The 22,585-nt window shown below is 53.2% G+C and overlaps 6 protein-coding genes across 6 annotated transcripts; 3 read left to right on the top strand and 3 right to left on the bottom strand.

Annotated features, from left to right (window-relative positions):
• Window positions 1-770: 770 nt before the first annotated feature.
• PG997_005113 (uncharacterized protein) lies at window positions 771-6,102 on the top strand (the record flags this gene model as incomplete). The annotated part of the gene is made up of 6 exons (XM_066809428.1): window positions 771-972; window positions 1,041-1,640; window positions 1,702-3,385; window positions 3,432-5,449; window positions 5,507-5,934; window positions 6,046-6,102. 6 exons carry the CDS (start codon window positions 771-773, stop codon window positions 6,100-6,102), a joined length of 4,989 nt encoding a protein of 1,662 aa, XP_066673046.1.
• A 1,194-nt stretch (window positions 6,103-7,296) lies between these two features.
• PG997_005112 (amino acid permease) lies at window positions 7,297-9,550 on the top strand (the record flags this gene model as incomplete). The annotated part of the gene is given in 4 exon segments (XM_066809427.1): window positions 7,297-7,739; window positions 8,145-8,438; window positions 8,508-9,396; window positions 9,413-9,550. 4 exon segments carry the CDS (start codon window positions 7,297-7,299, stop codon window positions 9,548-9,550), a joined length of 1,764 nt encoding a protein of 587 aa, XP_066673045.1.
• An 833-nt stretch (window positions 9,551-10,383) lies between these two features.
• Window positions 10,384-12,447, bottom strand: PG997_005111 (uncharacterized protein; the record flags this gene model as incomplete). Its single annotated transcript, XM_066809426.1, has 3 exons — window positions 10,384-11,628; window positions 11,685-11,991; window positions 12,044-12,447. 3 exons carry the CDS (start codon window positions 12,445-12,447, stop codon window positions 10,384-10,386), a joined length of 1,956 nt encoding a protein of 651 aa, XP_066673044.1.
• Window positions 12,448-12,903: 456 nt separating this feature from the next.
• On the top strand, window positions 12,904-15,749 carry PG997_005110 (uncharacterized protein; the record flags this gene model as incomplete). The annotated part of the gene is made up of 3 exons (XM_066809425.1): window positions 12,904-13,909; window positions 13,982-15,624; window positions 15,675-15,749. 3 exons carry the CDS (start codon window positions 12,904-12,906, stop codon window positions 15,747-15,749), a joined length of 2,724 nt encoding a protein of 907 aa, XP_066673043.1.
• A 1,145-nt stretch (window positions 15,750-16,894) lies between these two features.
• Window positions 16,895-17,641, bottom strand: PG997_005109 (uncharacterized protein; the record flags this gene model as incomplete). Its single annotated transcript, XM_066809424.1, has 1 exon — window positions 16,895-17,641. The coding sequence occupies one exon, from the start codon at window positions 17,639-17,641 to the stop codon at window positions 16,895-16,897; it is 747 nt and encodes a 248-aa protein (XP_066673042.1).
• Window positions 17,642-17,727: 86 nt separating this feature from the next.
• PG997_005108 (uncharacterized protein) lies at window positions 17,728-18,768 on the bottom strand (the record flags this gene model as incomplete). Its single annotated transcript, XM_066809423.1, has 1 exon — window positions 17,728-18,768. One exon carries the CDS (start codon window positions 18,766-18,768, stop codon window positions 17,728-17,730), a length of 1,041 nt encoding a protein of 346 aa, XP_066673041.1.
• Window positions 18,769-22,585: the final 3,817 nt, after the last annotated feature.

Raw genomic sequence — 22,585 nt, 5'->3', positions numbered from 1 at the left:
TACAGTTGGGCCTCCAGTACTTGAAGTTGATGTTTGTTGGTTGCAGCCCACTGACCAAAGATCAATGATTGATGTGAGTGAGATCCTAGGTTAGGCTTGGCAAAAGAGGCTCATCAGATACTGCTAATAAGGCTTAGGCCTGGCTCATTCATCGAAGAGTGCAGGTTATGATATAAGCAGGAGCATCTCGTATCCTAAACTGCGAGACGAACCTTCCATCTGCTGATAACTTTATTTAAATCCCAACCTAGCACCCAAGCAACGTGAAATTCAGCCCGGGCCTCTAGCCTCAGGTTGCCTCTAGCCTCTTCTTCTTGCCTCTTGGATTGCAATTGCCGCTGCATGCTTGGGAAAGTCGCGGCAGAACCCTCACCGCCTCCCCAATCAAGTAGCCTCTTTGTTGACTTTCGGGCGGAAAGAGCTGCGCTAGACAGCTTGACCCCTGCCAAAAATTTATTGAACCAATCATCACCTGGCGCAACTGAAGAACTGACCGTAGCTTCAACACGTCTATTTCCTTCCCTTGTGCAACCTGCGTCACTGCTCGGCCTACTTCGCAACGAAGAGAAAAACAGAACGACGACGCAGCGCCAGAACTCGTCTGTACCATCATTCGACCGCGATTTGAGACCCGACCCTACAAAGACCGAACTAATACCCATTCGCCCTGAGTGTTCGCGGCGAACACCTGTCTCCACTGATTCCAGAGGGGCAGCTCTCTTCCGACCTGGGCGATTGCGCCATGTTACAATAAGAAGCCGCACCCGACAATGGCTGATACCGGCCGCGGGCTGTTGGAAGCCCTGGATGCTTTCCAAAGAAATCTGTTGTCGCTACAATCGCGTCCCAAAGAGGAACGGCTCGATCTACCACAATTAATTGGCCCGTCGCTCGAAGAGTTGGGGGGCGTGTTCAAGGGGTTTTTGGACAAGCCAGCAAGAAGTAAAGCCAGCCGCGATGGAATACTATCAGGTAGGTCGGATGACTTTTAAGCAACAAACAGAATGAGGCGGTGGCTGATTACTGGTGACCAAAAACAGGCCGCGTCGAGATTCATGGGACGGAGTATGCCTTCAACGAGCGTTTCCAGGAGATGGTGTTGCAGGTTGCCGACGAGCTCGACCTGGACGAGCTGGAGGCTGCCCAGATCCTATTGGACTCAGAGAGGGATGAAGCGACAAACGGACGATCCCGACGACTATGCGCCATCATCCGATTCCATCGACAGCGAATGTTTATCCTCAACATCATCAGGCTGCTACTAGATCTGTCAAGGCTTGGAGAGGTTCCCGAGGAAATCGAGGACTGGTTAGGCTCCAATGTGGACGAGCTTATTGTCGGAGTTGGCCCTTCAACCAAGACGCAAAAGCTCCTACCGCGTTGTATGACGGCAATGCGCGACATCCGAGCCTGGCTCCAAAGAATATTTGATACGGTGGTTGGAGCTCAGGTCCGCGGAAGTGCTGGCCAGGAAGAGTTCCGTGAGATGATCGAATACTCACGATACAGCCTTGTTCAGCAGCACGAGCTGCTTGCCGTGATTGCCTGTCACTGCATTGACCGACGCGTGGCTACCGCCCAGGACTTCACCGAATTTGTAGGCGCGCTGAGAAAGATCGACAGGTATGACTACTCAACAGGTACGTTCCCTCAGATTTCTTGCTCAAAGCTGTACGGATTGCTCCTAACATGTTATCATAGTCCATCTTTTCCCCGTTTTGGGCGCATACATCAGCGTTTTTGGTTCTACAGAAGGCAATGGCGACTTGACTACTGCTAGACAGCTCAATGACATTGTGTGTCAAACGTCAGAAGATGACTCTCGAACCTTTGTGTGTCTGCAAGCTGCTGTCAAGGCATGGTGGCTCGCCGAGTACAGTGGCTGGTATGTTGATGCCACCCACAGTGCTAACCTGCCAGTCGATGTTATCGACAGAGAAGAAACCCAAAGATCAAAGCTCTTCATGGAATCCTTGAAAGACGGGGCTCTTGACATGATACTAGCTGTGACGGCCGACGTAAAGTCTTCCGACTGGCAAGATCCTGCTCGGGTAGGCATTCGTCAGTGGTTGCAGAGGAAATCGCCTTCCCTTCCTGTTGATACAGTCCCTTTCTCTGAGGTTTTCCAAACCTGCCTTGCGACGCAGATTGAAGTTTTTGTGGACGCTTCAATATCAAACCTGCCTGATATTCTCCGGAAGCTTCGCACGGAGGAAGATGAGCAACGCCAGATGAAGCATGGGCAAGAACAAGACTTGGATCTGGAAAGATTCCTTTTGATCATTGCATACGCTTACGAAGGTCGCCCCGATGCGGCAGCCGAATTCTGGGCGGACCCTGACAGCAATCTCGCAGGGTTCTTGCAATGGGCTTCTCGAAGAGCATCCACCCCGTTAGTGAGCGCCTTCTGCGAGATGCTTCTGTCTTTGTCCGAGGATGCCGAATGCGCAACTGCAGCTCACGAATTCCTTCTGGATGACGCACATCACGCTACCGGCAAAATGAGGAAGAGCTCATCGCTCAGCTGGTCGCAGATCCTCAAGGAACTGGAGTTTTACACGCACAAGATCAGAGAAAAGCCCACGGCAACAACACAAAACCAGGCCTACAAGGCCGGAAAATACCACGACGAGCAGGCGGAGACCGAACCCGAGTTCTACATGATGCTCGAATGTTATTTGCGACTGATGACTACACTCGCTCGCCAAAGCGAACCAGCGCGATTGTTTTTACTGGAGTCAGAAAAGCCCAAGCTGTTGGAGTTGCTGTTCCAACTTATCAGTAGCCCTGTTTCGTTCCGTCTAAGGGCATGTGCCTTCCAGGTCGTGAATGCCCTGTTGGCCCGCAAGACGCTCGTAGAAAGCAGGCATATGTGGGAGTATCTTGATTCTTGCATGAGCGGCTATTTCATGTCACCCTCAATGCTCAAGGCACAATCTCCGTCATCAAATGCCCCAATCCCATCGTACTTCATGGAGGCTATGTTCGAGGACATGAGCCCTCGCTTTGAGGAGGTTCTGTCTTTCATGCAACTCCTTGGCGGTCTACTCCGTCTACCAGAAGGCTATGAATTTCTAAACGACACCCTGCCATTCCCGGAAGACCTTGGTGCAACTTTCCGAACGCGTGCCGGGGTTGACCCATACCTCGACTATTCTCTTGGTCATGTGTTTGGAATAAAATCGCAGGAAACCTCGGATGTGGTCCAACAGAGGATACTGCGGTACGAATGCCTCGAACTCGCACTGACGTGCCTCTCGACTTTCAATGAAGATTTAATCGTATTTGGCAATGAGACCCATATTCCGGTTGATGCCGCTATATCAACTTCGGATCTCAGATCTTACGTCACATTGCACCCATTTGCACGGGTGATGGAGTGGATGTATGACAGCCATTTCGTCAAGGCTCTTATGAGCACTATCCATCAGGAATCTGATGATATTGGCAAAGGCTGCGCCTGACTCTCCCCTCATGCTGAGTATCCTCCGTGGCATCGAAGTGATACTCAAGGTGCTGGACCTCCAATCGACTTATCTTGACGTTGTTCGGTCTATTGTCAAACCACAGGCCAAGCACTCGAGCCGATCGATGGCAATTCCAACATCCAACGCAGCCTTCGCTACCATTGAGGATGGTATCATGACAAATCTAAATATCGTCTCTGATCTCGGACATTACTGCGGTCTTGGCAACTCTGATCTTACCAATGCAAGCTTGAAGTTGCTAGAAAAGATCTCAACTTCACCAAGGATCATTTCTGCGTGGCAAATGGGCCCTGGCCGCCAAATTCGTCGCAACATAGCCATCGTAGCCCTCGAAGAGAATGGCGACGCCGATACCATCGCCGGTTCATTCATGGCAGAGCTAGATGTGCCGTTCGACCATTTCCAGAAAAGCGAGGCGTCCAACTACCAAAGCAAGATGTTCATACTCGATTTCCTCTCCTCAACTATCCGGGCCAATCCAGGCCGACCAACTGTGGCTCATCTTCTCCTTGGGTTCAGTTGTGGGGTTGAATCCTTAAGTATCAGGCCTGAAAGCGCATTTGACCAAGGTGCCTCGTTATTCCATCATTTGGTGGGTATTGTTACCGAAGTACCTATTAGTGATGAGGATGGCATGCAAGGCTGGCTCATAAGCTTGAAGCACAAGGCGATGAAGGTTCTTCAGGCTCTCTGGAGCTCCCGTTTGTCCGCAAGTTTTGTTCTTGAGCAGCTTAGGGCCAACGAGCTTCTTTTCCACTTGCTGGTAGCAGGGTTCGTGGTCCAGCCCGAAGCTATCTGGGATGGTACAGAGACATCCCTTGGGGCTGATTTTCTGGTACTACCAGGAGCACCTGGATATGTTGATTACCTCTCGATGCGAGCCATGGCTTTGGAGTATATTGCATACGAGCTCTGCAGCGTTGCCCAAAGTCATCTCCCTGCTCTAAAGCGCCGCATTTTCGATGCTCTAGGGGGACAAATTCCCATGGACAATGGCGAGACCCTTCAAGTTCCTTCGGTATTCGACTTTAACGATGTACTTTCGAAGGAGGCCGACTTCTATACTCCTGCTCCGGTACTTACAGCCTACGCAGACATTGACTTGCGTCCTTGCCTGGAGGAGGATGACGATGGAAACCAGGCCTATAGCCTCGGCAAAGTGAAAGAGATTTTGCTTTTGAAGCGAAACCAAACACGTCTTTCGGGCCAGGTAGTACCTCAACAAGAACTGGCCCCGATCGAAACAGAAGAAGCCATGATACAAACATATGTAGCCTGGCTCAATCGCTTCAAGCAGGTCAAATTCTTCAACCACAAAATCCTCCAGGCTTGGACCAAGCTGCTAATGGTCATGGCCGAATCAAATGATCTGAAAGGCACGAATCGGGTCTCGTTTATTTTGCAGACTTTACAGGCCATTCTGCCCAGCCTGGAGCTGTATGGTTCTGAACTACCGGAGGCCGCATATGAGCTGGCAAGCCTGGCGAAAGTGTTGCTCTTCACTTTGGATTTCACGTCCATTGCACACAACGACAAGCAGAGTCGGGCCATTGGAAGCCTGGTCAGCGACAAGCTGTTCCAGCTCTTGCAAATATGCCTCGATGCTATAGCAAAATGGACAGGAACTCCGGAGTTACGAACGATCTACTACAGCATCTGTTTCCGATATATCACGACGCTTGTGGACCACGGAAAGGACATTCTTTCCGGCAACCAGGATGCTGCAAAGTCAATCCAGGCCTACGGTGAGAGACTCATCAATGTGATCTGCGACGACGCCTACAGTGGCAACGCCGGGTGCCAAACTGCAGCTTTAGTGCTGTTAGGTGCTCTGGTCAACCTTGGCAAACACGAATCCGACAACTATATTGTGGAGATGTTGAACCGCCTCAACTTCATTGGTGTTCTCGTTGACTCGTTACGCAACGTTATGGACGATTGGGTAGAGATCCATCGTTCCGGTACGCAATCGTTCAATCTATATGCACTTTGGAACCGCGAGCTAATACGTAATTTAGGGAACGATGAGCTGAAGCTGTACGAAAACGCCAAGCTGGCACTCTTACTCCAATTGTGCCAGACACGTGACGGTGCCAAACATGTACTACACAGCAACCTCTTCCGCGCTATCGACCAGTCGGGGCTGTTTGCTGCAGACCCTGAACTGCAAGTCAACTCATCGGATCCACGGGTGCTGGAGAACCACTATACTCTCCTGGTTCAGGTCATGCGCATTATTGGGGCTGCCATTGTCAGCCGGGGTTCGCACAATGTGCTGCAGGGCAGACGCTTCCTGACAGAGCATAGAATGCTTGTAACTCACGTTCTGAAGAGGTCTCAGGGCATTGGCGCTAGCGGCAGTAAGACCGATGCCCAATTGGACGAGAAGATCGAGGAACTGGCCGAAGCGTTCATGGTTTTGATGTTACGGACAGGGTTTATTGATGTAAGTGTGCCCGTATCCCCGGAGAGCCGCATTCGCGTGGCGCCCTGTTTGGCACGCGACCTACCTATCTACCTACCTGACTGCACGGAAACTAACATGGGCCTACTATAGTACGAAGAGGGTGCAACTCAGACACAACAGAAGCCCAGTGCCGTTATTTTTCACTAGTTTGTCTTGATGGGAAGAAATGCTGCAAGTTGCAAGAGCACTTATACGCCAGCCTGGATAGAAGGGATCATTTTAGGCTTGTACACGCATAGTCAAGCGAGGAAAATGGGTGATCATGGTTCTGTTACTTAATGATACGCATCGGCGTTGCTTCTACGGGCTTCTCCGGACGAATAAGGATGTCGACGGGGATTTACCTGTCCAAGATTTTGTCGCCACTGGATGAGACCAAACACCAAAATGGGCCAACATGGTACTAGGTACGTACCATTGTGTGAAATGTGTGCAAGGAAAAAGAGACGATCGGCCATGTTGAAAAGCCGTTAGACCCAACGAGGAAAGTCGAGCAGAGAGTGAACGGATTAGAACATGGTGACAAGCTGGGGTTTGGTAATAATTGTCGTTAGGTATTGTTTGTATCTTTTGCTGCGATATCCGCATCGTCGGCTATTGGCCAGAGGCATGCACGGTGGAGCTCTAGCTGGCTTGGCAGATCTTGGCATGCCTTGGCGCAATTCATTCTCGACGATAGGCTCGCACAAGGGAGGAGAACGCCTTGCTCAATGTAGAAGCTCACGCCGGGAGGCATCTGGGCATTGCAAGGCGTTCTGGTCAACCTACCCTGGGAACGGCATTGGTTCGCCCGACAGAGGTCTGGGGGCAGTCCGCCCAGTAATGGAGCCGAGAGACAATGCACGCACTCGAGGTGGATATTGACCTGCACCTCCCTGGCATTCCATGCCACTGGTAGATTTCCCACCCGCGGCCACTTGCTCGGTGACTGATAACGGGTGGGCAAACGGGCCAGGCATTCCAGCTGAGCCCAGTACGACAATCAGCCGAGTCTTGGCGCCATGTCTTGACAGAAGATTATTGCTTATGCCGAGCTGATAGCTGAGTACCTAGGTAGGTAGCCGGCCGTGTGCCTGTTGTGCCGTGTCTTATATCAGGTATACCGTCTCTCAGCCTCTTGTTTCTTTCCTTCTTTATTTACCGCTACCTCCTCCCTCCTCTTCACTTTCCTCTGCCGTCGCTTCCGTCCATTCTGCTTGCGAGGACAGGTAAGCCAAGAGGGAAAAGACAAGAGATAAGAAGAAGACCAAGCCGCTGCTAAGCAACCTAACCGACAACTCGTCGATTTGGCAAAGGCTTGGCTTTCGAGAAGACAGCAGAGAAACAAGGCGGGCAAAAGGCATGGCCGTCATTCACCGTTCCTCGTCGTCCAACGACGGGAAGCCGGCCTCCCACAACAACGCGTACGACACGGAAAAGGGCGGTGCGCCCTACGGCGAGAGCAACCATGACCACGGCTACGGAGTCGAGCAGCCCATCGGGCACATCCGCGGCATTGAGACCTCGGCAGAGACCTCGCTGCACCGAGGACTCAAAGCCCGCCACATCACCATGATCGCCATCGGCGGTGCTATTGGTACAGGGCTGATTATCGGTACTGGCAAAGCACTTGCGCAGGCTGGACCCGGCTCAGTCTTCATCTCATACACCATCGTGGGCTTCATCGTCTTCTTGGTGATGGCCGCGCTGGGCGAGATGGCGGCGTGGCTGCCCATGTCTGCTGGTTTCACTGGTTACGCTTCCCGGTTTTGCGATCCGTCGCTTGGCTTCGCTCTTGGCTGGAGGTACGTTTTAGTGGCGCAGTCCCCCGAAAAGAAAAGTTTTCCCTCTTCCCCGCGATCACTTGTTCTTTTCTCCCCAGCTTCCCCGGGTTCTCCCTTTGTCGCGGCCAGTGGTTCGGTGCAAGTGCCAGTCCCAGCGCCTTGGCCCAGGCCTATGCGCTACCCCAGACTGTCATTTCCACCCCACCGTGGGGAAGCACTACGGGCGTTAGGCCCCCAAATGGCCCCAAAACGGTCTGTTATTTGCATACAGTTATGTAACGAATTCAACCTCCGCAAAAACCAAGCCTTTTACTTGTAATGAGATCGGCAAATTGCGAAAAGGGGAGAGACGGAGGACGAGGAGAGAAAGACTGAAAAAGGCGGGTGAAAAAAAAAACCCTTGGCTAATTGAACTTACGTGAGCAGTTACTGGTTCAAGTACATCATCGTCACGCCCAACCAGCTTACCGCCGCTGCTTTGGTCATTCAGTACTGGCTCCCTCGCGACAAGGTCAATCCGGGAGTATGGATTGCCGTATTCCTCGTCATCATTGTTTGCATCAACTACTTTGGAATCCGTTTCTTCGGTGAATTCGAGTTCTGGCTGTCCAGTTTCAAGGTCATTGTCGTTATTGGCGTTATGATCCTGACTCTCGTCATTGCCCTTGGCGGTGCTCCGGACCATGACCGAAGAGGCTTCCGCTACTGGCAAGACCCTGGGTGAGTACCAACCAACGGAGATCTCCATTGCTATGTTCCAATCTTGACTAACCTATACGAATCGAATAGTGCATTCAAGCCGTATATCAAGGATGGCTCTGCTGGCCGCTTCCTCGGTTTCTGGAGCACCATGGTCACGGCCACATTTGCCTACCTCGGCACGGAGTTGGTTGGTGTGACGGTCGGAGAGGCCCAGAACCCTCGCAAGACGGTTCCCCGTGCCATCAAGTTGACCTTCTACCGAATCCTCTTCTTCTACGTCATTTCCGTCCTCCTGATTGGCATGTGCGTACCCTACAACTCCAAGGATCTCGTCTTCGCCAACTCCCAGGCTAACAGTGCTGCTGCATCGCCTTTCGTCGTGGCTATCCAGAACGCCAAGATCCAGGCCCTGGACCACATTCTGAATGCCTGCATTCTGGTCTTTGTCTTTTCCGCCGCCAACTCGGATCTGTACATTGCCAGCCGAACACTGTACGGTCTGGCCTCGGACGGTTCAGCCCCTGCCATCTTCCGCAAGACCAACAAGAACGGCGTACCCGTTCCCGCTCTTGCCCTATCGGCCTGCTTCGGCTTCCTGGGCTTCATGAACGTGTCCAGCAACTCGGCCACGGTGTTTGGCTACTTCGTCAACTTGACCACCATCTTCGGCCTAATGACGTGGATCTCCATCCTCGTCACGCACATCTGGTGGTGTCGCGCTCGTCAGGCCCAGGGCTTGAAGAACTCGCAGCTCCCCTATGTTGCGCCCCTCGGCATCTACGGCTCGTACGGCGCCCTGTTCATGTGCATCCTGATCGCCTTGACCAAGAACTACGACGTGTTCGTGGGCGACTTCAAGACCAAGTACCCGACCTTCATCACGGGCTACCTCGGCATTCCCGTCTACCTGATCGCCATCTTCGGCCACAAGACCTACCTCTACATTAAAAGCGGCCGCGTCGCCTGGCCCAAGGGCGTCTCCCCCACACGAGGCCGACTTCTACACAGGCAAGGACGTCATCGACCGCGAGGAGGAGGCTTTCCTGGCGGCCAAGGCAGCTCGCGAGGCCGAAAGGGGCCCCGATGCCGGCGGCAAGTTCTACAGGCGATTCGTGTCTTGGCTCTTCTAGAGAGATTGATGTGTATGCATGATATTAGCCAATGGTTTTGGAATAAGCACTCGGCTTTATATATTATTTGTTAAGCTGGGATAGCAGCACATATTTGTTGAATACTATCTATAAATGTAACAACCCAGCTGCATATCTTACTTATCACCATGAAGAGAGATGAACTATACGACGAGATATAAAATGAACATTTCTTACACTCTGTCAATTTTCCATTTGCCGTGCATACCCTCCGCTACGTAGTTTGTGATAATAGAAATGTATCGTGCCTTTGAGTCCTTATAGAAACAGCGTACTTAGCCAGGCTAATTGGTAAGGTTGAATTCAGGAGGCACCCCTAGCTACATACTAGAGAAGGCACGGTTTTTGCGAGGGGCGGGCCGTCGGTCTTTGGCTTTTGCGCCAACGAACGCCTCTCGCTTTCCCTAACTTTCAGCGGCGGCAGTTCCGCTTGTAGCAAGGTTGTGCTGAGGCGCGTGACAAGCTGGAGATTGATTGAGCTTCCTGGACGAGCACGCTTATCGGCGCCCTCGGGGCCGACATATGTCCATGCCAAGTAGATAGGTAGCAGGTTGCGCACATTTAGAGGCACTTGTCTACTGCGTCGTTGTATTAATCCGCGCAGGTGTTCTGTATATCAGCTCAAACTGGATATTTGGAATTCTCTGGAAGTGAATGTATATCCAGGCATCAGTATGCAGGGGACAACAGAATTTGTAGCAAATCTGTAGTAGAAAAAACATGGTATTAGCATTTAAATGCCATTTAATCATTTTATACCTAGGTAGCTTTTTCAGGGGAGTTATTCCTATGGCCAGTTACTAGTCAATATATCAAAAGTCGCTGCGCAGTGTCGATAGTGCTTCTCCTAAATGCTTTTGGATCTCCGGGGACGTGATTCTGCCCTCCACAGTCGCGGCAATACCGCGAATCGACCCGGCAGTATGCTCATACCTCCGTTTCACGCCCGGCGACGTATTGGCCAAGAGATCGGCAGCGAGCTGAAGCACGTCGGCCCAGAAGCGCTGCAGAGGCTCGGGGGCTTCTCCGATACTCGGGACGTCGTAGGCAGCGATTCCCGTAACCAGGTCCAGCCACTCCTCCGAAGTGGCTTGTTGGTTCTCCGTCAGGGTCATCAACAACAGGGCTACCTGCGATCCGAGCTCGCACTCGTGAAGATCAATGCCCGTTTGCGCCGACGAGGTGCGGTTCAGCGTCGCCAGCAGATCTTTGCTGAGAGTCGACCAGCCCCCGTGTTCCAGTAGCACCCGGATACCGTCTTCCGTCTGCGTCACGCCTTGTAGTACGCCGAGGACGAGCGCGCGGTATCCAATACTGCTGCTCGGGCCCGAACTCGTTTGGTAGAGCTCCACCAGCAAGTCCATGAGGCTGATGGCTTCGGTTCGCAATACCTCCCCGTCATCCTCTCGGATCCATTCCCCGAGCACGCGGAGCGCCGCGAGGAGCAGGGGGTCCTCGGCGGGGGACTCGTTCTGCTGATCCCAGGCAAGAGTAAGGTGAGATCCAGCAGCAGTATGGGACTTTCCATATCGGGTCTCCGGGTGTAGCCCCAGGGCTCCCGCCACAGCGGCGTCCCAGCGATCCCTCAGGTACTCCATGATAATCGAGAGTGTTTCGGAGATGGACCGATTGAGCTTCAGTAAGAGGTTTGGTGGCATCTGGAACGCATCTTTGAAACTGGAGGCGTCGCTGCCAGCATTGATCTGTGCGTCCATCTGTTGCAGCAGGAAACTGATGAAATATGACAGAATCAAAAGCCCAGATGTCAGTCGGGTCGATATTGACGGGTATTCGGGAGTATTGAGCTTAGACAGCAGGGAAGGGAGGGTGGCCTTGAGGTCTACGATGATCAGGCTGATGAAAAGGTACGAAAAGGGGTTTTCGGAACCGGACGTATCCCTGAACAAGAGTCTGGGAACAGAGTCTGAGTAGGTTATTAGAAGGCGTGCAGTGCAGTTAGTATAGGCCTCTCGACCTGCGGCAGTGGGCCTGGCAGTGGCGAGGTTCCTTATGAGTTCTATCAAGGGCCCGAGCCATTGTGGGTTCACGGGGATCAGCTAGGATAGGGGTCAGCCGTGGCAACAACTGAAGGGGATGACATAGAATAACTTACATCATCATCTAGACGACCGAGAGCTTTGTCAATGAAATCAAGGAGGGTAACAGCATCTGTTCCCTTGTATGATGCAATGAGAGCCGATATCGTCTTGTCAATCCTGTCTCTGAGACTAGATCGATCTTTTGTACTGGATGCAGCATGCAGCCATGACCAGGACAGGATAGCCAATGCATATGGTTGCTTCGGGGCAATCTCTATTAAGGAACTCCAGTCTTCAGCTTCAGCGAACACCCTCCCACCTTCAGGATTGCTCGTTAGTGTAAGCAGTGTCTTAAGTATGACATCTGTGGTCTCTCCGGGGCTGCAAACCGTTAGCTTTGATTCTTTCACACGGGCTTAGAGATGCAACGAACCTGCACAGGACCGCCTCCACCAGTCTGGGTATCCGCCCGACCAGCTTGGAATTTGTGACGGCATCAGCTGGGAGGAGCACTGTGAAAGTGTAGATGACATTGGTGGCGAGATCCAGCATCTCTTTGGCATCACTTTGCTTGGAACCTGGCTTTGCGCCGGTTTTCAGCAGACGGTCGAGGAACTTGACGGATATAGAGTCCCATAGCGCCACAATGACCTCTTTATCCCCTCGGATATCCTCCGAGTTGTCCAGCGTTGACTTTAGCAACGCCAAACCAACAAATCTGGAAGTGTCGTCTTTTGCCCTCAGAAGCTGCTGGATCTTCTCAACCTGCTCAGTCTGAGGCGGGTTGGTTGCGGGACCATTATCGTGGCTTTCCGAAGGTTTACTTTGCGCATCCATGGCTTTGACTTTCGGTTATGCACATGCGGCAGATCAGCTTCCGAAATCTTAAAACATTTCCAGTAAAGCAAGAGAAATGCAAAGAAGAAAAAACCCGATCTGATATGCTCTTGCGAGGTTGTCGTCGCCTTTGGTGGAGCAGCTTGCCATTCTTCTAGAAGTTTACGCAAGTACCTTCAGGCAGGTTGCAAAATGCAGAGACTGTGACGGTCACACGCTAGGCAGGGAGTCGGGTAACAACAGTCCAAGCCCACCCAGTCCCAATGTAACCGTCTCTGTGGATCCCGTCAATCACCACCCCGAACATGAGACCCTTGTTCCATAGCCTTGTCGCAACCGGAGACAGCCATCCAGCCTCTCAGCTAGCCACGGAGCCGAGTCCATCTTAGAAACAAAAAAACAAAAACCGCCACTCTTCAATCGCGACATGGCTGGATACTCTTCCAGCTTCCGACGATGGCTAGCAGGATCCTAATCAGCGGAGAGCCCGAGGCCGCGGCCCCTTCTACATCCTCCTCCAACAACCTCCCCCGGTCCCCCCTGCACCAGCAGCACGACAACTTCGACAGCGACGACGAAGAGAACGACGATATCGACTTCCTCGACGCCGACGAAGACACGGGCGTCTTCGAGAACGACCCTCTCGATGGGGAGGAGCCCATCAGCTTCAAGCGGAAGCAGAAGCAGAGCATCCTCGCCAAGCCCGCGCGCATGCTGTCGGCGATAACAGGCAACCGTCTTGGCAGCACCCAGTCGACGGCGCGATCGCCGCACTCCTTGTCCGGCACCAACACGCCCACACGCTCACACGGGCTCGACCCTATAAGAACCGAAAATGGGCACGGAAAGACGTCTCCGAAAGATGGGATACCGGTCGATTGGTACGTCGAGGGGCCCGGGCGGCGCGTTGGCTACGAGGACATGACGGCCATCGATTGGATCTTCGAATATACGAAAGAGCGACAGCGACTACGGGTGCTATACTCGAGCGCCTCGGGTGTGGTCGGATACGTACAACAGCTGCTCGACGCAAGCCAGGTCTGGGTCGTATTGGTCTTGACTGGTCTTGCGGTCGGGGCTCTGGCAGCAGGCATTGGCGTCACCACCGATTGGCTTGGAGACGTCAAGATTGGTTATTGCTCATCGGGAAAGGACGGCGGTGCCTTCTACCTCAACAAAGACTTCTGCTGCTTGGGGTACGACCAAGGCGAAAAGTGTCTTGGATGGAAACCCTGGGCGACTGCTCTCGGTGTAGGCAATGCGGGCGGGAGATGGTTTATCGGGTATTTCTTCTACCTGCTATTTGCGGTGACCTTCGCTCTCTTCTCTAGCATTCTGGTACAGGAGTACGGCATCTACGCAAAACATAGTGGTATCCCAGAAATCAAGACGGTTTTGGGTGGATTCATCATAAAACGATTTCTTGGGGGTTTGGACCCTGATCACCAAGTCTTTGGGCCTTGTAAGTTGGGGGAGGAAGCTCTCACTACTTACTGTACTCATGACTCGCTAACTCTCGAGTAGATCCTCGCAGTCGGATCTGGCATGTGGCTAGGAAAGGAGGGTCCTCTTGTTCACGTCGCTTGTTGTTGCGCAAACCTCTTTATCAAGCTCTTCCCCAATATCAACAATAATGAAGCTCGCAAGCGCGAGATCCTCTCGGCAGCCGCGGCCTCAGGCATCTCTGTCGCCTTCGGATCGCCGATCGGCGGTGTGCTCTTCTCCCTCGAGCAGCTATCATACTACTTCCCGGACAAGACCATGTGGCAATCTTTCGTCTGCGCCATGACCGCTGCGGTCATGGTACAAGCGATTGACCCCTTTCGGTCAGGGAAGCTGGTTTTGTACCAGGTCAAGTATACGTCACATTGGCACGGCTTCGAGATTCTCCCCTTTGCCATCCTTGGTGTTATTGGTGGCATCTATGGCGGCCTCTTCATCAAGGCCAACATGCGCGTACAGCAGTGGAAGAAGTCTACAAACATACCTTTACCTGGCCCTCTCGTCCAAGTTGGCATTGTGGCGCTCCTAACAGCCCTGATCAACTATCCAAACCTATATATGCGAGCTCAGAATTCTGATCTGGTATCCCAACTCTTTTCTCAATGCTCGCAGATGCTCGATGACCAATTTGGGCTTTGCAAGACAGGTGCTGCAACTGCAGGCACCATCATCCTACTCCTTTTTGCCGCCGTACTCGGCTTCTTCTTGGCCGCAATCACTTTCGGTCTGCAGATACCAGCTGGAATTATTCTCCCCTCCATGGCCATTGGTGCTCTCACAGGGCGCGCTGTCGGCATCATTATGGAGATCTGGCAGCACAATCATCCAGGCTTCATAGCATTCGCCTCCTGCGAACCCGACATCCCCTGCATCACGCCGGGGACCTACGCCATCATCGGCGCCGCCGCCACGCTCGCCGGCGTCACCCGGCTCACCGTCTCCATCGTCGTCATCACCTTTGAGCTGACGGGCGCCCTGACCTACGTGCTCCCCATCATGGTGGCCGTGATGCTGGCCAAGTGGGTCGGCGACGCCTTCTCGCGCCGCGGCATCTACGAGTCCTGGATCCACTTCAACGGGTACCCCTTCCTCGACAACGGCGACGACGGCGCGGGCCGCCTGCACGTCCCCGACATCCCCGCGGGCCAGATCATGACGCGCATCGAGGACCTCGTCGTGCTCACGGCGACGGGCCACACCGTCAGCTCCCTGCGCCGCATCCTCGACTCGTGCGACTACCGCGGCTTCCCCGTCGTCCGCGACCCCCGCGACGCTTTGTTACTGGGCTACATCTCCCGCGCCGAGCTGGCCTACAACCTCGCGAGCGCGGTGCAGCCGCCCCGCTCGCTCCCGCCCGAGGCCGAGGCCTTTTTCAGCCATCAGCCCCTCGCCGACCCCGTCACCACCCTCGACCTCCGCCCCTGGATGGACCAGACCCCGCTCACCCTCCCGTCCCGCTCCAGCCTCCACCTGGCCGTCAGCTACTTTCAGAAGCTCGGCGTCCGCTACGTCCTCTTCGTCGAGCGCGGCTCCCTCGTCGGCGTCCTCACCAAGAAGGACTGCTGGTACGTCCTCAACGGCGCCGAGGAGACGCGCCGCACGGCCGGCGGCGGCTCCGCCCAGAACGGGGACGGGCTCGTGGTCGGCGACCGCACGCGCGAGATGGGCGACGGGGTCGAGGAGCGCGGGCTGTTGGGGGAAGGGATAGTGCGGATGAGGATGAGCTCGACGACGGGGATGATGGCGGTGGCGATGATGGGGATGTCGGGGTCAGGTCGCCTAGGGTGGTTGTGTTATAATAATAGAGATAAGCGATTGGAATTTATATAGAATGGGATTCATATTACCAAAAAGTCTTTTTATCTTCGATGTGTTCATGTTGCTTGCGTATGATATGGACTCGAGAGATGGAAGCATATCGTCCTGTAAACAAACCTCGACCCAAGCAGGACAAATACCAACAACCTCTTTCCAACAGTTTAACGAACCAAACGGCCCTGACAAGTTGCGAATATTGCAATCCCAAGCTATGACTTTTCGCCCCTGCCACCTCTGCCCATATTGGGTGAGTGCTTCCTGCTGCTTTCTTGGAACGAACTGGAAATGTGCAGCACCAAACCCCAAAATCCGGACGAAATGCTCTCGACTTTTGTTGTTCAGGGGGCTCACAAGTTTCTACTCATTGTCACAGAAAAGCATAGCTACCTTCTTAACTTACCTCCATTGTCAGTCCCAGCACTTATCTTGGAATGATACTTTCCAACCACTCAGTTGTACACCAAATTTACACCACACGCAGCATAAATGGCCAGCCTTACCAATGACAGGCGAAAACCAATAAACAGCACATAGTCGGACCGTCACCAACATATCACCAATATCACCAGGCACTATAATATGCTCAATCGAATGTCTCATTACATTACCCTTTGAGAAACCAAAGGCTAGAGCAATTCCATTGTCGTCATCGTCTCTTTTAGTTTAGGACACCTTCCAGCCACAAGCTAATGCTCGCGCCACCAACCTCCCTGACCAAAGCGTTGACGATTTCCTGCGTCCTGTAGTGAACTGTGCTTATTCGTGTGAGAAAAGCACACAACGAGAATGTAATGCAACGAACCGTCCGTCGAAATGCTGCAATATCGGGGTATCATGTTGTTCTTTCTCCTTCTCGCAAAACCAAAAACTCCCCATGCGATGCAATGAGATCCCTTCCTGTCCGTAAAATCATGACTTTCGTGTGACCAGCATCTGCGGATCCTTTGCTGGTGAGGCAGCAATCGATTATGTGCTGGCCGTATTGGTGGGGCTCCCTGTGTACCTGCGGTCCACAGCCCACGTCTCCTAATATACAATCATCATCACTCCGTTACGATGTCTTCACCACATTCGTGTCGGGATATTGTGATGCGGGTGTCCCTCGGTGTGGGGGCGGAAGGGGACCCTATCGTCCAACGGGCTGCTTCCCCTTGCGTGTTGCTGTCATGACCTTCAGCTCGAGGTGGTAGTATGATTTCAGGTTCTTGCCCGCGGTCCTGATTTCGACCTTTGAGCGGCAGACGGGGCAGCACTTCTTGTTGCTGTCGATGTGCAGAGCCGAGTGCAGACATTCAGAGCAGAAGAGATGACCTAGGAATAGCATGTTAGCACTTAAGTACAATAACGGGTGGTGCGGGTGCTCCTTGAGCAAAGAGCAGAGAATGAAGCTGCACTTACCACAATGTGTAACGGTCAAATTCGACACGTCGTCCATGCAGATGACGCACTGGAACTTGGACAGTTTGATCCGTTTGTCGATTGCGGGCTTCTGCAACTCTTTGGGCACCTCATCGGCTTTTGATAGATCCAGCACCTCGAGATCGTCTTCTTCCTTCTTTGCCATCATTGGAGGAGGCGAGGACTCGCCAAATACCGAACCGCCTGGTGATGCAAGTCGTGCTGGTGCCCGGCGTCGTGAAGGTCGCGCTGGGGTGGATGCTGTTGAGGCCCGGCGGCCACTGGCGGATGCATTGGCAGCAGACGACCGGCGGCGTTTTCGCGTATTGGTGGCTGCGGGCGGTCCCATGGGAACGGGCGAGGAGGACGATAGTGTGTCGGCTCGATTTGGGGATTCCTTGGTCAAGTCCACAACTTGACTTAATCGCCGTGACCGCCGCGGCGGTGCGGTCGACGAAGCCGTAGCACCAGGCATTTCGCTTCCAAAGTTGGGCTGCGGAAATGAAGAGGGTTCCGTGAGCTGGGTTGTCTGCGTGCGGGCTGCAGCAAATGGGCTGCTGTTCAGTGGCGGAAGTGAGGGTGACGAGAAGTTAGCCGAGGCGAGAGCAGAGATGTAATAATCGTCGCTCGCTGGCTCCTGGCCAGATGCGGTAGTGGTTGCAGAAGGAATGTTGGCGGAATTAATTGAATTGAAGTTGTTGTTGTTCTGGGTAGCGAGCGAAGGTTGTTGTGGTTGTGGTGGTAGTGGCTGGGGGGCAGGCAGTAGGAGGGTGTCGGAGATAGCGGGGGTTGATGGCTGTGGTTGTGGTTGTGATTGAAGGGGTGGAGATGCCAGACGTCGCTATTGCTATTGCTGCTGCTGCTGCCAAAGTCGATGGTGTTGTCGAACGAGTGTGAGGGAGGTGCAGGTGCAGGTGCAGGTGAGTGCGAGTGAGCGGGCGGATCATTTGAGTCCTGAGGCCGATGTGGGGCGCATGCACACTGCTGCTGCACTTGACTTTGCCCTTGGCCTGAGACGACTGGATTTGGCTGCTCGAACGCTGGGTTGGGCAAAAAGGCTGGTGCTGATACTGATGCTGATGCGGATGCGGAAGACAGAGGATGGTGGAAGCCTTGGTTGGCAAGCCGGTTCAGATTCACGTTGAGTACCCCCGACGAAGAATAATCAGGCGACGGCGACTCATCAGATGGCCCAAATCCGCCACAGAAAGAATGGGTGTTGCCGCCGCCGAAATTGGAGTTGGGTAGGGGCAGAGGCAATGGCGGCTGCTGGAATTGCGCGGTCTGTGTTTCCGCAAAGTCGCGGTATTGGTATAGCGGATCCAACACCAGGGAATATCCGGAGGAGTACGGCACTTGGGCTGAGAAGTCCAGGTGGCCAATGTTCGAGTCAGTAGTGGTAGCTGTTGTTGGCCCAAACGTGTCGGGGAATGATGGCAAATTGTCGTTGTTGTTGTTGCTGCTGTTGTTTCTGCTTGCGTAGTAGTTGTTGTCTGTGTCTACTAATCTCGTCGGGAAGGTGAAGTCCACGTCGGCGTCGGCGTTTGTAAAAGGGATCGAGGCAGTGTGGAAATAGCCGCCGGGCCCCAGGTAGCTTCCCATTGCTGAAGTAAAGATTCTCTCGTCGTCGCCGCCGATAGGGCTGGTGATGTCTTCGCCCACTAAGAGGTTGTCTATAATAGGATCACAAGAGTCTTGTCAGGCAGGCTATTGGCGAGCAGCTCCTTGCATAGTAGTAGACGGGCATAGGTAAAGTGGTAAAGAGGCGAGTGTGTGATTTTCGTTTTATAGCGATGAGGAGGAATAATCACTCTGGCAGAGGACAGACAGCTCAGGAAGGAGAAGACTTGAATGCCATGGCATTCAACGCATCGGTCGGCGGTGCTAACTCGAATGAATACACTTTATTCAATTGAACTTGACTTACTTGGAGCCGGAAAGCCATTGACTAAATTGAGAAAGTTCGCCATTGAATCGCAACTGCCTTTGCCTCGCCCATTGATCGTCTACTGAGCTGGTTCCCGGGGCGCCTGTGCCTACCTATCCTTTACCTACCTAAACCTAGGCTACTTGACTCCTTGCGCGGTGGGTGCGGATGAGCAATGGCCAGGCAATGGATCAATGTGTGCTGAAGGCTGTTGGGCCGCGTCCGGTCCCTTTCTCCCGCAAGGTTCCAAGGTTCCGATCCTCCCAAATTCTTCCAACGGATATATCGCTTGTTCGCAACCAGCAGCCACGTAGGTATGTATGCTGCTCCGGGGTGGAGGCGCCTTGTATCCGATGCAATCAGCTGTTGGCCTGGAAGGGCGGTCGAATGGCAAAGGCTCAAGGCTCTCGATCATGGCGGGGAAGAAGAAGCCCTGGCTTTTGAACGCTGGCTGGGCTGGGCTGGGCTCTGAGGGGGAAACAGAATAGCGAGAGAGCGGGAGGCGGATGTGTGTTATTATTATTGCTTTATCCCAAGGAGCTTCCCGAGTGGAAAACTCGGCTGGCGCAAACCGCTAAGGATGGACGAGGTACAGAACGCAGATGCGCGCACACGCACAGATGCACAGGAGACACTATGTAGGTAAGGCAAAGAAGTGCTGTAATGCAAGCAGGAGGGCTATTGGCCTCAACGATGATGGCCTCTGCGTATGCGTGACTGTGGTATCACCTGTGGGCATATATTGGATGTGGGTGGTGTGCATGCGGTCCCGTTCAGCACAGCAAGTAATGGCTGCCATAGGCTTCTGGATGTGAGGGGAATTGTACTTGTATTTGAGTCCAAAAACCGTCGCATATATCCTCGCCCGTACTGGTTCTCTGCATATGACGGGCTCAACCAAGGGTGGTGCAGTCATGGACGGCATGGCGCATGGCGCATGGGATAGATAAATTAGGCTCGCAAGCTATGGACGTCTTTCCGAGATCAATGTAAGCCGATCAAGCTCAGCAGCCAGGTACTTTTGCGACTCCTACATTGCTCAATTCAAGGTGCTTGATCCTGCCGTCCACGTCGAAAAGTACCTACTCTTGCGACCCCACCGCGCTTGCCGGCCTGTCTCTCAGTCAGCTTGTCTGGGAGTGAGTGAGGCCAAAAAGAAAGAAGGGGGGTGGAAGGGCAGAGGCGAGGAAAGGTACATTTTTTTACCGAATACGGTGCTATGGTTTGTACTACACCAATGGGGGTGCCGGCTCTTGTATCGTCTGTCGTATCATGATGAGCTTCCTCAGTGGGTGACTGGCTGGGATGAGTGCCGTATTTGGGGCTTTTTACTAATTGCCTAATTCGTACAGAATTGCTGCACGGAACAGCGGACGAGCCAATCAGCGGCCGCGCCTCTGCGAGATTTAAGGGACAATGCATCTTCGGCTCAGCAGGCGATCACGGCTTTGCCCAGGGCCAATATCCTGTCCCGGAACAACGCCACGAAACTGAATCCTTCCACCGCCGCCGGCTGCACAGTGATCAAACAAACAAAGAAAGAGGTGAGTGGCTTTCGTATACGATAGAACAGGTCAAGTATGACCTTCCTGTCTTATTGCATTCTGCTGTCAACCGGCCACATGATAGGCGGGACCTATCCCGAACCAACAAGGTCGGCCCTCGGTCGTCTGTCTGGTCGCGATACGTCGTATATCGTCAGTCGCAAAGTGGGCTCTAATACTATACATGATCAAGGCTATTGCCGGCCCTCATATCCAATCGTAAGGCTCGCTTTCTCTCTCTCTTTCTCTCTCCTACAGCTGACCAGGCAGACTCGGCTCCGAGCCATCGTCTCCCGCCAACTGCTGACGGTGGTGGGCCTATATGCTTCTCAAAATGCCCTGCAGGATGTACCTCTTACCACCTCCCATCAAATGAGTCTTGGCCGTTTCTGCTAGCGAGTGCCACGATTTGAGAAAGAACAGTTCGCTTGCGTTTGCACCGAAACATTGCCATTCTCGAAACTGCATCGTGCATGTACGTACATGCGGTGGTGTCACGGTGCCTCTGCAACCACCCTCGTCCATCGGAGATGATCATTCCTCCAAAATTCTTACCAGTCACACACATTGTTTGATCCGCCGGCATCCTTTTGATTGCCTCCTATGCACTTTTGCAGTAGCGCCATTCTGAAAATCTCGTGGTCATGGGCGGGTCGCTTTCCGCATCGGTGGTCGCCGGATTGGCCCCGGCCCCTGGGAGTATGGCTGTCCTGTTTCTATCGGCCCAACAGTAAAAATCGCACACATTTATATCATTCTCATAAATGCGTATAAATTCAGTCCAGAAGGAAGAAAAGGGAGCGCATAATCTCGAATTTGGCCTGGGGAACTGTTGGTTACGGAAGTTCCTCCGGCTTATGAGCGCCCGGTTGGAAAGTATCAGCACTGCTAGGTCGCCACCACAGATCGGAAGAACTCCGACACTCCCGTCTTCCCACTATCACCTTTTGGTCCCCAAGAAACCATCACAAAACAAGACACTTTCATGGGAGAAAGAGCTTCCCAACGATCGGAGTCGACAGTCAGGAGAACCCGAAAGGACATCTCTCTTGTCATTTACAACGTTGCGACTGGACAGCATCGGAGTTTGAGCTCCGCCCAACAACGGCGGAGCTTCAGGGCCAGCGCACCCCATCAACGAAGTCATCATCCCACGTACTGAGCTATGCTTCTCCACGGCACTTCCTCCGCCTACAGCAGAGTCGCTTTGGGAATCCTGTTCGTCGTATGGGTTTCTCACATGACCGCCGTGCTATGCGGCATATGTCCACCTTGTCAGCAACTCTAACCGGTTCTTGCCTGGGTGGCTCCTATTTCCGGCTTAGTGGCGGCAGACCGGAGTAAGTATAAGAAGCGAAGAATAAGCTGCCTCTTGCCAGCCCATCATCGTTCAAAAGTCTGGACCTTTCGGGATGAGAAAGATGAGAAGCAATGATGACCGACTACCGTTCGCGACTTGGTTCCCTGTCAGGCCCAACATGTCGACCCTGACGACCTGAGCTGCGTGGCCTGAGTGCTTCCACTAGATGAAGGCTAATGCCCAACCACTCGCTGTACTGGTATCAATATAAAGCGCTGTATGACAGGCAGACCTCTAGTAAAATACAAAAACGAGGTGGCGGTCCGACTACAGAACTAACTGATAGAGTTAGCAATCGACAATTGCCTCGCGGCCTCATTACGATTACGTGCTTCCTAGTACATATGCTCAACTTTTCCAACATGCCGTGATTTAAGCTGGATTTCGGAGCAGGCTTGACTCCTTATTGGGAACACGCGCGCAACACCGTCACGTCTACGGCAACTTGGCCCATCAGGGTTATCCGGGCCTTCCGCTACCGTGGATATTTTCTCTTGTTCGAACGCCTCTACCACAAATCATCAGGACAAGAGCGAGAAGTCGACTCATGTTGGCTGTCTTAGGCCCCTCAAGATTAGATGCACACGT

This window comes from Apiospora hydei (genome assembly GCF_038363865.1).
Source record: "Apiospora hydei strain CBS 114990 chromosome Unknown utg000004l_segment0_segment0, whole genome shotgun sequence".
NCBI lineage: Eukaryota > Fungi > Ascomycota > Sordariomycetes > Amphisphaeriales > Apiosporaceae > Apiospora > Apiospora hydei.
This window is presented reverse-complemented; position numbering and strand designations above follow the sequence as displayed.